The sequence below is a fragment of the Pogona vitticeps genome, chromosome 7 (assembly GCF_051106095.1).
Source record: "Pogona vitticeps strain Pit_001003342236 chromosome 7, PviZW2.1, whole genome shotgun sequence".
Classification (NCBI taxonomy): domain Eukaryota; kingdom Metazoa; phylum Chordata; class Lepidosauria; order Squamata; family Agamidae; genus Pogona; species Pogona vitticeps.
In genome coordinates, this window is record NC_135789.1 from 11576568 (window position 1) to 11589119 (window position 12552).

General features: G+C 52.9%; 1 protein-coding gene across 1 annotated transcript; it reads left to right on the forward strand.

The window, feature by feature from the left end:
• The first annotated feature begins 52 nt into the window (after positions 1-52).
• On the forward strand, positions 53-10447 carry PINK1 (PTEN induced kinase 1). Its single transcript, XM_072977785.2, has 8 exons — positions 53-385; positions 2307-2621; positions 3621-3724; positions 4243-4425; positions 5315-5478; positions 6883-7010; positions 8383-8619; positions 9039-10447. Exons 1-8 carry the CDS (start codon positions 53-55, stop codon positions 9306-9308), a joined length of 1734 nt encoding a protein of 577 aa, XP_072833886.2. The 3' UTR covers positions 9309-10447.
• Positions 10448-12552: the final 2105 nt, after the last annotated feature.

The following is a 12552-nucleotide window of genomic DNA, read 5'->3' on the forward strand; positions in this document are numbered from 1 at the left end:
CCTCCTCCCCAGCCGGGAGCCCAGCCAGGAGCCCAGCCAGCCAGCCGAGGCGATGGCGCTGCGTCAGGCGCTGGGCCGGGGCCTGCTGTGGCGCTGCCTCGGGAGAACAGCCCCGCCGCTGTCTGGGCCCGCCCGCCCCCGACTCCTTCTCCTCCATCCGCCGCCGCCGTCACCCTGGCCTCCCGCCCGGCCGGGCTGGCTAGGCAAGGCCGCGGCCTGGCTGGGCCTGAGGGGAGGCCCTCAGTCGCCGGGCTGGCGGCTGTTCCGGCCCAGAGTCCCGCCCGGCCCCCGCCGCCTCGGTCTCGCCTTCAGCCTCGGGCTGGCCCTGCTGGAGCCGGCGCTGGCCGAGCAGAGACAGGCGGCCGAGGCCTGCAAGGACATCCAGGTGCGGGCGGGAGGGCCGGGATAGGCCGCGTTGCTAGGCCGACCGGCGGCGGGGGGGGGGCGAAGTCAAGCGGGGAGTTAGCTGGCGGGGGGTTTCCTCCTCTCTTGGGCTTCTCTTGACTCGAAACCGGGCAACGTTGTGTATCTTTGTGCGTACGTGTCTTTGGACTACAACTCCCAGAATCCCCCTCCCAGCCACCGCACCAGCTAGAAATCTAGCACTGATTTATTTAAAGCATTTCTAACCAGCCGTTCTCCTTCCGAAGGACCCGAAGCCGCTTCCCTCCTTTAAAATATAACGTAAGCTAAGTGTATGAATACTGAAAAGAAAAAGAAGAATTTTTTTAAAAACCATGCGAAAAGATGGCAAACAAAAGCAATAGCAAAAGCACAGTTCAAGCAGGAAGGCATAACAAAAGTCCATCTCAAAAGATCAGGCTGAAGCAGCCACAGCCCTTGAAGGGAAACTTTGTCTGGAGAGGAAGGTCTTGGCCTGAAAAGTTGGAAGGACAGCCTGGCTTCTTGTGGCAGGGAGTTCCAGAGTCTCAGGGAGCAGCCACTGAGGCGGTCTCTCTGCCGGGTCCCCACCAAACACACCTGTGAAGGTGATGGGACCGAGAGAAAGGGCATCTCGTGATGGTCTTAACACCCAGGTCCTCAACAGCCTTGAGAGGGCACATCCAGGAAAGGTTCTCACACTTCTAAGAGTTTTCTAGGTGGTGGTTTTATTTGATTTCATTTTGCAAAAGGAAAGACTGAAAAAGTGGCAACCTCTACCTGCAGACAGATGTGGAACAGCCTGCTCTCATGGCAGGGCTATGCCACCTTAGTCTGCTACGCCATTTCTTCAGTGGTTAGCCTTTCCAGGGGTCTCCTCCCCAGCCCTTGAGGGACAGAGAAGGGGAGCGGATCACTCCAGGTATCTTTGGACCGTCAGCGTCAATCCTCCCTCGCAACCTGCTGTGCTGGATGGGGCTGCCCTGAGTTGGCAGTCTCACGTCATCGGGGGGGGGGGCATGGCTCCCCACCTCTGCCTTAAGATGTTAACCGGTGCCACCATTTGTCTTGGCAAAGACTGTTGTGAAGGATCAGTCCTGCATATCTTTGCCTGGCAGAAAGGCCTGTGGGAGACAATGGGATTTACTTCTGTGTCAGCATGTATATGATGGGGAACGCATCTGGTGGCAAACATCTGAGAGGGAACATGATGAAATTACATTGATAAAATAGTGAAACGTATGGAAGGGGAACGGGACAGTTGTTGTCCTTGTTTTTATAATACGAGAAAGTAATGGCGAGGATCCTGTTGCGTATGTGCCCTGGCATAAGTCTAGTGGTGTAAATCCCAGCAGCAAAACCCTGCTTGTTAACAAGTCCTTGTTTCTGTTCCTTCTTCCCCACCAAGCCTCACAATCATGCACAGCCATGGTTTCAGCAGAGGTGACGGCGTATGACCTCCAGCCCTGCCAGTCCCTGTGCCCGGGCGGCAGGTGTTCTCCGCTATGCCTGTGGGATGAGCCCCACGGCCCCGTCCTCAGCAGCCAGAGAGCATTGGTCCCTAAAATATCGTTGCTGTCAGGGCACAGTTATTGAAATGGAACCGTGTGATCATTACAACATCCAAACACAAGAGTAGGAGGTACCCACTAAAAAGTCATCATACAATACATGAACTTTCAAGGCTTAAAAGGTCATTTCATTAGGTTTGGACCAGTCTGAAGTATTTTAAAAAGTCCAAAAGTTCACGGCTGGTGAATTTCGCCAAGCACACCTTTCTTAGATGTAAGTCTGGAAAGATACAGGCTGCGTGAGAGTTGTTGTTTAAAGTTACAGCTGGAGCAGCTGTGGGTTGGATCTCACACCCCAGTTGCCACCTGTCCTGTGGTCACCTGTATTTTCTCTCTCCCCCTCCACCCCTCCAGACGATCTTCATCCAGAGGAACAAGCCCCAAAAAGAAGCCCTGGGCTTATTCCGCCAACGAGGCTTCAAACTCGAAGAGTACTTCATCGGCCAGCCCATCGGCAAAGGCTGCTGCGCAGCCGTGTACGAAGCCGCCGTTCCTTTCACCACCCGTGGTGAGGAGAGCTGGGAGCCAGGAGCAGCGAAAGGGTCTTCTCGTCCTCCTCCTGAGGATGACCCTCCGCCTCGCTTCCGGCCTTCACCGAGAGCACCTCGCCAGGCTAATGGCTGGAGAGCCACCTACCCGTTGGCCATCAAGATGATGTGGAACCTTTCGGTGAGGTTCGGGGCTTCGGGTTGCTTCCTAGGGAAACAGGGCAGCATGACTTCTAAGAAATTCCCAAACTTGAGGGTTTTTTAAAATGTTTGTATGTGTTTTATATATTATGTAAATCTTCCATCAAACACCTTGAATTTCTTTCATAAAGGCCAAGGGTACAAATAGATGTGCCAGGGATCGGCCACATTTGAGCCCCCGCCTGTCTGTTGTCCATTCTGTCACCTTGGAGTCATTCTCTCCCCCCCCATCCCCTCCTCCTATGAAGGGAAGATGGATGCTTCGAAAAAAGCCCCGCTGCTCCTAGAACCGTCCACAAGTAGCAGTGCTTTTCTAAAGCAAGAGGCAGGCGCTTGCAGGGTTGGGGGACAACGGGCAAGGAACGGCTCTCCGTGTCCCTTCTATGAGACAGGATGTGATTTTCTGCTCACTTTTGGGTTTGGAAAAAGCATTAAAACCACATGAATAGGGAGGTCTTTCCAGTGGGAGACCCCTGAATGTTCCTTCCCCTTCTTTCCCCCCCCCCACCATTGTAACCAGGAAGAGACCCCCTCTCAGGATGCTGGAAGTTGTGTGTTTGTCGAAGGCCCAGCACATTTGAGCTCCATGTGTATTGTAGGACTGCAGATATATATATATATATTCCAAAGAAACAATGAGCTACATGCACAACCATGCTTTAAAGACGTTTTTGAGGAATATCATCTATTTTTCCCAGAAAAGGACTGAATCTCCAACAGGGGCCTGAAGTCATTACTAGGTGTGAAAGGCCACAGTGACTCTCACCATTCGCAGCTCTTCTTGGCTACCTGGCCATGTTGCCCCCTGGCCTACCAAGGGTGGCCCTGACCCTGTGTGCAGCCGTCTCCTCCAAAGTTAATGCCTGGATATCCATCTGGGATCATGGCCTTTGGCACGCCCCCCCCCCCGCCCCAGCTGGGGCTGCACTTCCTGTTTTCTCAGCAGAATGACCCGTGCTCCTTGTCGTCCTTCTTGCAGGCTGGCTCGTCAAGTGAAGGCATCCTGCACGCCATGTCCCAGGAGCTGGTTCCAGCCGGCGCCTCTGCCTTCTCGGGAGAATTTGGAACCGTCACTTGTCGCAGGTAGGATCTCCTGACTCCGGTGGACTTGGTGCGGGTGTAGTTCTTCGCCCTTTGGGATTCTCCCCGCACCCGCTCCCCAAAACAGTCCTCGAGTCAAGCAAATCACAAGTAATTGTCCTTAAAAAGATTAGGGCCACGGTTGTTGTAGGTTTTCCGGGCTGTTCTCGAGGTTTCTCTTCCTAAAGTTTCGCCAATCTCAGTAGCCGGCCTCTTGAGAGGGCAGGAGTTCTAATAAAATTAAAACTCCAAGGCAACTGTAAATGTTACAGAGAAGGCAGGGTTTTTTTTTAAAAGAGGTGCCAACGTCCAGCTCAACGCTGCCACTGCCTCCACTCAAGGTGTCGTTGTAGTGAACTCAGACTTTTTGCCTCCACCGCCCTTCGTTAAACCCCGGCCACCTACCTCATAGGGCTGTTCCGCAGATGTTCCTGGTTAAAAATCACTGAATGCACTTTGCCAGTGGAAAACGTAGGAGCATTCATGAGCCACGGTAATGGGAATGTCTCTTCCCGCAACAGGAAATCCCTCTTTGGGAAGAAGCGGCTCAAGTCTCATCCAAATATCGTCCAGGTGGTCCGAGCATTCACCTCCGAGATGCCCCTGCTCCCTGGCGCCATAGTTGACTATCCGGATGTCCTGCCTTCCACCCTGAATCCCTCTGGAATGGGGCACAGCCGCACCCTCTTCCTGGTGATGAAGAAGTAAGTCCAGAGAGGGCAGGGAGGTTCATCATCATCTGCCTCAGGTTTCTCGTTCCCCTGGCTTTCGACAATATCTTATCCTTAGCTGGCAAGAACAGGAAGCACCAATTTTTCAGAGAATGGGTCAACCCCCCCCCCCCTTCATTGGCTTACGGCCCTCACTTTCCAACAAGAGAATGTGAGTTCTTGAGGCTCAGATTTGTAAGAATCCAAACTTGTATCCATTTTCCGAAAATTAAACCCTGTGGACCATTGTGGGATTTACCTCCATGTTGATGGGTGTTGTTAACTGGCTGGATTGCTCAGTGAGATAGGTGTCCGGTTTCTGTTGTGCCAGGGGTTGGGAATTCAGTTTCCCTACTGTGTTCCTCCCAGCCTGGGTGGCCTCGGGCAACCCGCACAGTCCCAGGACGCCCCCAGAAGAAGAGAAGGGTCAACCAGTTCTGAATATTCTTTTCCTGAAAAGGCTGGCCATAATTCAGAAGTGACTTGACTTGATGTGTGTAGGATTGAATTGGTTTCTATACAAGAAAAAGAAAGAAGGGGAAAAACAGTATATGAAAATATGATTCAGAAGGCTGTAGAGACACCGAGTAAACTGGAGATGCTAAGAACAAGATGGCTCGGGGAGAAATCGTTTGGTGGCTACGTCAGGGTGAAGGGGCTGTGTGTTGTTTTAGCTGAGGGTGGTGTCCCTGGATGTTTCCAGAGTGCCTCCATTTGTTTACCAGCCAAGGTGGGTGGGTGGGAACTTGGGGAATGTCAGGGGCTTTGGAGAGGTGAGAAAGGGCCCCGGTACCCCACGCACAGCCCAGAGCCTCTTCCCACCCTGGGGCTGAAGGGACTTTCGTGACCGCCCCACCCACTGCCTCTCCCTCGCCTTTGCCAGCTACCCCTGCACCCTGCGCCAGTATCTCCACGAGACGACGCCAGACCCTCGTACGGCTGCCATGATGGTTCTGCAGTTGCTGGAAGGGGTGGACCATCTCATTCGGCATGGAGTGGCCCACCGGGATTTGAAGACGGACAACATTCTGGTTGAATTTGATGCTGGTACGTGGTTCGTGGAGCCAAGCGACCGGGCCGGGCGGGGAGACAAGCCACTGCAGCCCTTCAGGGGATGGAAGAGTCCTGCTCACTGCATCCCTTTGGCACGTTCTGAAGAAAAGAAAGGGAGACGCCTTTTGTCTGTTTCTAGCCATGCTCGGAATTCAGGCTCACGTGAAGGTCCCTCCTGAGTAGATACAGGACCGGTGGGGACTGGGGAAGGAGAGAAGGCCCTCTTCACACCGCTTTGGCCCATTCGCGGTGTGTGGGGCCTGCCTGTTGCTCCTTGCCATCATGGCAGAGCTGCACCTCTTCTCTTGTTGCTTGGAGTGGGGACCTTGGGTCCTTAACTTCCTTCTTGGGCTTCATCTCCATCCTGAATCTTACAGCAGGTGGGGGTCCTGGGCACCAGGTCTGCCCCCACCCCACCCCATTCCTTTTTGTGGCCTCTCCTAGGGACTTTTCTCATCCCGTCTCATCGACTCAAGCCATTGAGTCTCATCAGCAAACCATCGCACCATCCGCTCTTAAGGCCATCATGTCTTTTAGGTAGCTGGTGTTTTTAATTGGAGAGGCTCCCATACCTCCCAGAGGGTCTTGGGGCCGTCAGAAGTGGGCCCCTGCCGCATGGCAGCCCACCCACATCCAGAGGTCCTGAAAAGACCCTTCCAGACTCAGGACTGTCCCAATGGAAAGCTGAGGGAGAGCTGTCGGGAGCCCTCCTGTATCCGTTGCCTTCCGGCTTCTGCCCCATTTCCTTTGCTCCCCCGATTGCCAGCCATTGGTCTCTTCTTTGGAGACCTGAGGTCCTGCTTGGTCAAGAGAGTGGAAACTCAGCGCTGTGGGATCATTAAGCTGTAGGGGATTCTGAAGCGAAGCTGTGCTTAATTTGAGTCTAGACTGCCATCACTGTGCAGCTCTTGTCCTGAGGATGAGACTCAGCTCTGACCCCACGAAGCTAATGGTCCCCACTTCTTTTTTTTGTTTTGTTTTTGTTTTATTAATATAACCAAAACATAAATGACAGGATCATAACTCAAATATACAGTGTAACTCACCACCATTGGGAATATAAATGTTTACCTTAGTTTATATCACCATGCCCCATCTCTTTCTAAATATTCAACGATTCTTGTGCTGGGGAATGACCTTTATGTTTTGCAAATATGTATTCTAGATGAGGGTTCCAACTCCTGTTAAAACTATTTTCCTTCAATAATCTTTTCTGGCTTTCAGTTCACAAGTTCATTTATCATTTAATAGCTAGATTCCACATCTCATTATACCATTCTTCCAACATCAGTTGATTATTATTTTTCCAATTCCTTGCAAATGTCAGTCTAGCTGCTGTTAACATAACAGCCATTAGTTCCGTTTCCCCCTCTGTCTAATTCTCCCTATCTTTCCTAGCGAGATGCCCGGGGCTGGTCATCACAGATTTTGGCTGCTGCTTGGCTGACGAGAAGCTGGGCCTGAAGCTGCCCTTCCCCAGTTGGTACGTGGATCGCGGTGGCAACAGCTGCCTCATGGCCCCAGAGGTAAGGCTGGCATTTTCCCCACGGGGAGCAGCGTTGCCCTCCCCTCGGTGGGCCTCCTCCCAGCTGAGCCAGTTCCAGGCAGAAGCTGGGAAGTGCCTTTGCATTTCGGGCTCCCCCCCTCGCCCTGTAGTTGCTGCTATCGTTTTGCTTTCCCTGCGTGGTTTCAGGACGTCAGTCTGCAGTGCAAGATACATGGCTTCCCGTTGCAGCAATAATGTCCTTATCCCTTCATTGTTAGAAACAAGAGGGAATTAGGTTTTTATGTATTTCGCTTGCAGAGCCCCCACCAACTGGAGTGCTTTTAGTGGGGCGCGGTCTGTTAAAAGGTATAAAATACGGCACTACTGCAGTAAAACGGCCACCAAGGAAGCGGAAGAGCTAAAGCCAGGATAAAACAGGCAACGGGGAAGAGAGCTTGGCGGCAGCACAGACAGACCTCGCGGCAGCGGAATCAACCCAAACCCAAAGGGCCCGGAAGTGTCAGCCGTTCACCAAGTGCCTGCGGGAGAGGGCGGGAGGGAGGCCTGTGCGAGATCCCCGGCCCCACGGGAGCCTCTCTGGGATGGGCCCTGCCCCACACGCCCCAAGGGTCCAGGCAATTGATCCCCTTCTGTGCCGCCAGGTGAAAGCCCTGCTGGGTCAGACAAAAGAGCCTGTCGTGCCAGGAGCCTCGCCTCCCCCTCGCCCACCCAGGGGAGCGACCTGCACTTCCAGTCGAGGCCCTCCTTGCTTTGCGTTGCCTGCCATTGGCCTTCAGGGGTGTGAGGGATTTCTGGGGTGAGTTGGGGGCCCTCCAGGGTTGCCCCTTCCCTTGCCACAGATCGCCGTTTCGGAGTGGGATGTTCCTCACTTGCTCTCCTTATTCTTCATTATTAACCAAAGCAGTGTCGTGGTTGGAGCTGCTATGACTCAGGAGGCCTGGGTTACAAATCCCCCCGACAGCCGCCAAGTTCACCGGGTGACCTCGGGCAGGTTGGCTTCGGCCACTTACCTGACCAGGTCGTCGTGGGGATGGAAGCAGGAGGAAGCGGGCTCCCCAGGGTGTAAAGGTGACAGGTAGATAACAAAACCGTTTCTTCCCCCCAAAAAACCCCAGTGAATACAGTTGTATTTTACTATAATACTGGTTTATTTCTGTTTTTAAATATTTGTATATTTAGTGTTTTTAGCTTTTAAATGTTGTCATTTTAACATTGAAAGCCACCCTGGGTTATTTTTAAGGAGGAAACCAGGGCAAACATATTTTAAATAAAAACAAATGCATGAATAAATTTGTAAGCAGTGTAGTTTGGCCTTCTGTTTGCCTCTCCTTTGTGGCTTCTGGCTATGAACAGATGGATCCCACCACTCCCTCCGGCCTTCCTTTCTGCAGGTGGCCACTGCTATTCCCGGCCCAGGAGTTCTGATAGACTACACCGGAGCGGACACGTGGGCAGTCGGGGCTGTGGCCTACGAGATCCTTGGTGCCCGCAACCCTTTCTACGGCAGCGGGGAAGCGGCACTGGACAGCAGGCGCTACCGCGATCAGGACCTGCCACCCTTGCCGGAAACGGTGCCCCTGGAAGTGAGGAAGCTGGTCAAGAGGTTGCTCCGGCGAGATCCCGCCACGGTGAGATCTGCCGTGCTTTCTGAAAGGAGAGGCCCTTTCTCATGGGTGGCTCTGTCTGCTGGGGGGGGGAGCGTTCCTCTGCTGGGGCTGTCAGAACAGCTCCAGCTGTGGGATGGGGGGAGCGGGAACCCCGACACATCCAGACAACCCTAGATCAGGGAAGAAGGTGGGGGTGGGGGAACATGGGCCCTGAAGCAGGACCGCCTCTGTCCGTCTGTGCTGCTCCGCCATGCAAGCTGGGCCATCGGGAAGGGAGCATCTACAGAGGGGGGTATGGGGTGGCCGCCTCAGTGGCCAGGAAGGCTCGTACATTTCCTCAAGCCCTGCCTTCCCCCACGGGAACACACACACACCGGGGAAAGCATTGGACCCACCAGGCCCGTGACCTTCCTGTCCCCTCTCCTTTTGTTTTTTTCCAGCGGCTCTCCGCACGCCGGGCTGCCAACATCCTTCATCTCTGCCTTTGGGACGCAAAGGTTCTCCACTCGGATGTCCTGAAACCGGACCGGATGGTGGATTGGCTGCTTCACCAGTCAGCGGCCACCTTGCTGACGGACCGGCTGGGAGATGGGAGCAGGGTTGAAGCGAAGCTGAAGCGATGCTTCTTGGCCAACCTGGACTACGACGAGCTCTTCCAGGCGGCCGCCCTGCTCCGTACCTGGAGGAGTCCCATCCCCCCAAGGCCTTAGGAGTCCCGCCGGGGCCTCAGCTGCTTCTTTGCAGGGGGCATTTCCCCCTAAAAGCTCTTAGTTGGCTTGCCCTCCTTTTCTTTGCTCTGAATGACACACTTTTGGGGGGAGAAGCAGCTGCTCAGGCCGGGAGCCTCCTTGGTCCAGAGGTGGTTGGGGGTGGGGGAGGCTCAGCTGCTTGTAGAGTGGGTCACACCTTCAGACCTTGCAAAAACTTGTGTTGATTTTATTGTGTTGTCCTTGCTTCTAAACCAAGGAGAGAACTCTGGCTGCCCTTCTCTCCATCTCTTGAGTTAGGTTGAGGAAGTATTTTGTTTTGTGGAAGTAGGAGGTAAGAAGAGTCAGGTGAAAGCAGGCGGCGGCAGCGTGCGACAGGCTGATTGGCTTTGCCTTCTCCCCTCTCCCCCTTTCTAGAAGTTGAGACTTAGAGGGTCCCTGCTGGGTAAGGACAAATTGATGTGATCATTGAAAGCCTATTTCCCCTGCCTTCTCCGTTATTTATTATTTCTCCTTCCCATCGCACAAGCGTCCAATCTTTTTTTCTTTTCTGTATCAGCCTGAATGGGTGCCTTCAGGGCAGCGTTTTTCCTGCTTTGTTGCTCCGAAAAATCCGGTGTCCCCCTTTCCAACTCTTCCTCTAGAAACTCCAAAGGAGTTCCCTTGGCCTCGGATCATCCCTCGTGAGGCAGTCCCTGGCATGCCAGCTAGTCAGAGCTCTGAGCAGGGACATCTGGTTGTGAAACCCTCTCTCCCCCCCTTCCCCCAGTGTCTGTGTACATCCCCTGGCTAAGGGGAGGGGGTCTCCCACCCCAACCCCCACTCCACAGTTCATGATGGTATTGAGGATAAGTAGAGGCAAGGAGTATGCGTGGGAAGGGAAGAAGTCTCTGACCCAGAATCTTCTGCTCGACAGTAGCAGAACGGCAGCCTGAAAGCCTTTCCTCTCTGGAAAGGGCGAAGATGGAGTGTCAGTGTTTGCATGACACTTCCATTGGGGGGTGGGAATGATTTTTTACCCACAGCAGGTTAATAACATGCTAGACTTTGTAGCCATGAATAGTAAGCTGTTTATTTCAGGTTGCGGGAAAGTTGATTACTTGGTGCAATAAAGCATGTGTTCTCTAACACACCAGAGAATATTTGCTTAGTCTTGGCCTTATTTTGGATCAGAACTTGGACTCCAGTGCTGTGTCGCCAGAGTTGGGTCCCACAGGACACCAAGCGCAGGGACTGATGTCTTCAGAACACCACATTTTCTGTTCCATGGATGTTTCATGCAGAGCAGGGAATTCAAGGCTCCAGCCAATCGCAGCTTTTTGTTTTGAAAGTGGAAGCAAGTTTCTAGTCCTGAAAGCTTAAAAAAATGACTAAACTGCAGCGCACGGAGGATGTCTGCCAAAGTCTCGGAAGCAAGAATGGAGACTGTCGGATTTCCAGTGGTTGAGAGAGGGCCTGATCCAAGCTATTTTGCCACTTGAAGCGGAGCAGAAGATCCAGGCTCAAGGCAAGGGGCATCGGATCCTAATGCAACCCAATTACTTGGGTGCAATGGGCAAGAAAACCCCAGACAACTTTCCTGTTTCTAAAATGGCAATCGCCCCCAGTGAGTTCCCTTCCCATGCCATCTGAAATCTGCCAGGAGGGGAACCCTTTTGTTCTGCCCGCTGCCAGGTAGACCTTGGCTGATTGGGGTCTCCTTTCACAGCATCACCCCAGCCTGTGAACCATCTTGCTTGGACATCAAGCACATGGATTGCACCCTTCGTATGCCGTGGAGACGGTTAGGCAACCTGGTGAAAACAGGAACGGCACATGGGAGAAGGAGGGATTTTTCCCAGGAAAACACGTGCAATGCCTTCCTTCGGTTGCAAAAGGCATTGGGGGGGAAATGATGAGAAAGGACCACCTGACAGGAGGTCTTTAAGAAGCAGGTGGCTCTGTGGACGTGGAGCCCACCCCATGTGTCCAATGGTTCTCAGGGCGGCCAGCATCCCCCACCACATCTGAACGGGCTTTTAGAAGCCGGTGACAGTAGCTTAGCCCAGGGGACGCGCCTCCCGGGAGCCATGCTGCGGGAGAGGGCAGGCGAGCATAATAATAGCATAATATAAATAAGATGCCCAGCATGCAGTGAATAAAAGGATGGACTAGGAGTCTGGAAGCCTGGGTTCAAATCCCCTCTTGGCCGCAAAAACTGACGGTGGATGACTGCTGGATGAAGTCCCTCGTCCCCTTGATGGCTGAAGTGAGGACGCAGATGGGAGACAAGCCCGCTTACATCAATTTCGATATCGATGGAATAGACTCGGCCTTCGCCCCCGGCACTGGGACTCCTGAAATTGCTGGACTCACTCCTGCCCAGGTGAGAATCGTGAAGAAAGACTGGGGTCCAAATGGCAGCTGATTCAAAACATCTTTGCCCGACGTCCACAGGGGGGAGGCAGGGGGGGCGTGGATGTGGTGAACATTAAGAGAGACCGCCTGGCCATTTTTAGTTGTGGAATTTAGAAACACACAAACGCACCCCAAGGCTGCCTGATCAAAGCCCCGGCTGCTTGCGAGGGAGTGGTGGGAAAAGGTTTTGTAGAAGTTCATAAAATCACCAAACCAGCAGGAGAGTCAAAGAGTTGTTTTCTTGAGAGGCTGATAGCACTGGACTGAAAACAAAAGAATGAAATGTCACAGGGATATGTGTAAAGTTCTAAACCTAGGGGGGAAAAATACCCCAAATGCACACTTAAGAGACGGAGGGATACTTTTCTCAGAAGGATCTTGGAATTGTCATAGATCACAAGCTGAATATGAACCAAAAGTGTGATGTGGCTGCAACAAAGGCCGATGCTATTTCACGCTGCATTAACAGAAGTATAGTCTCCAAATCCTGTGAGATACTAGTTCCCTTCTGTTCGGCCCTGGTACTCATCTGGAGTACTGTGTACAGTTCTGGACACTACTCTTCAAGAAGGAGGCCAACAAACTGGAGCAAATTCAGAGAAGGGCAACAAGGATAATGAAGGGATGGGAAAACAAGCCCTAGGAGGAAAGACTGAAGGAACTGGCCATGTTTAGCCTTGAGGAAAGAAGACTGAGGGGTGATAAGACAACCCTTTTCAAATACTTGAAAGGAAGTCTTACAGAGGAGGGGCAGGATCTGTTCTCAATTATCCCTCAGTGCAGGGCACGTAATAATGGGCTTAAGTTACAGGAAACCAGATTTCAGCTGAATATCAGGAAAAACCTCCTG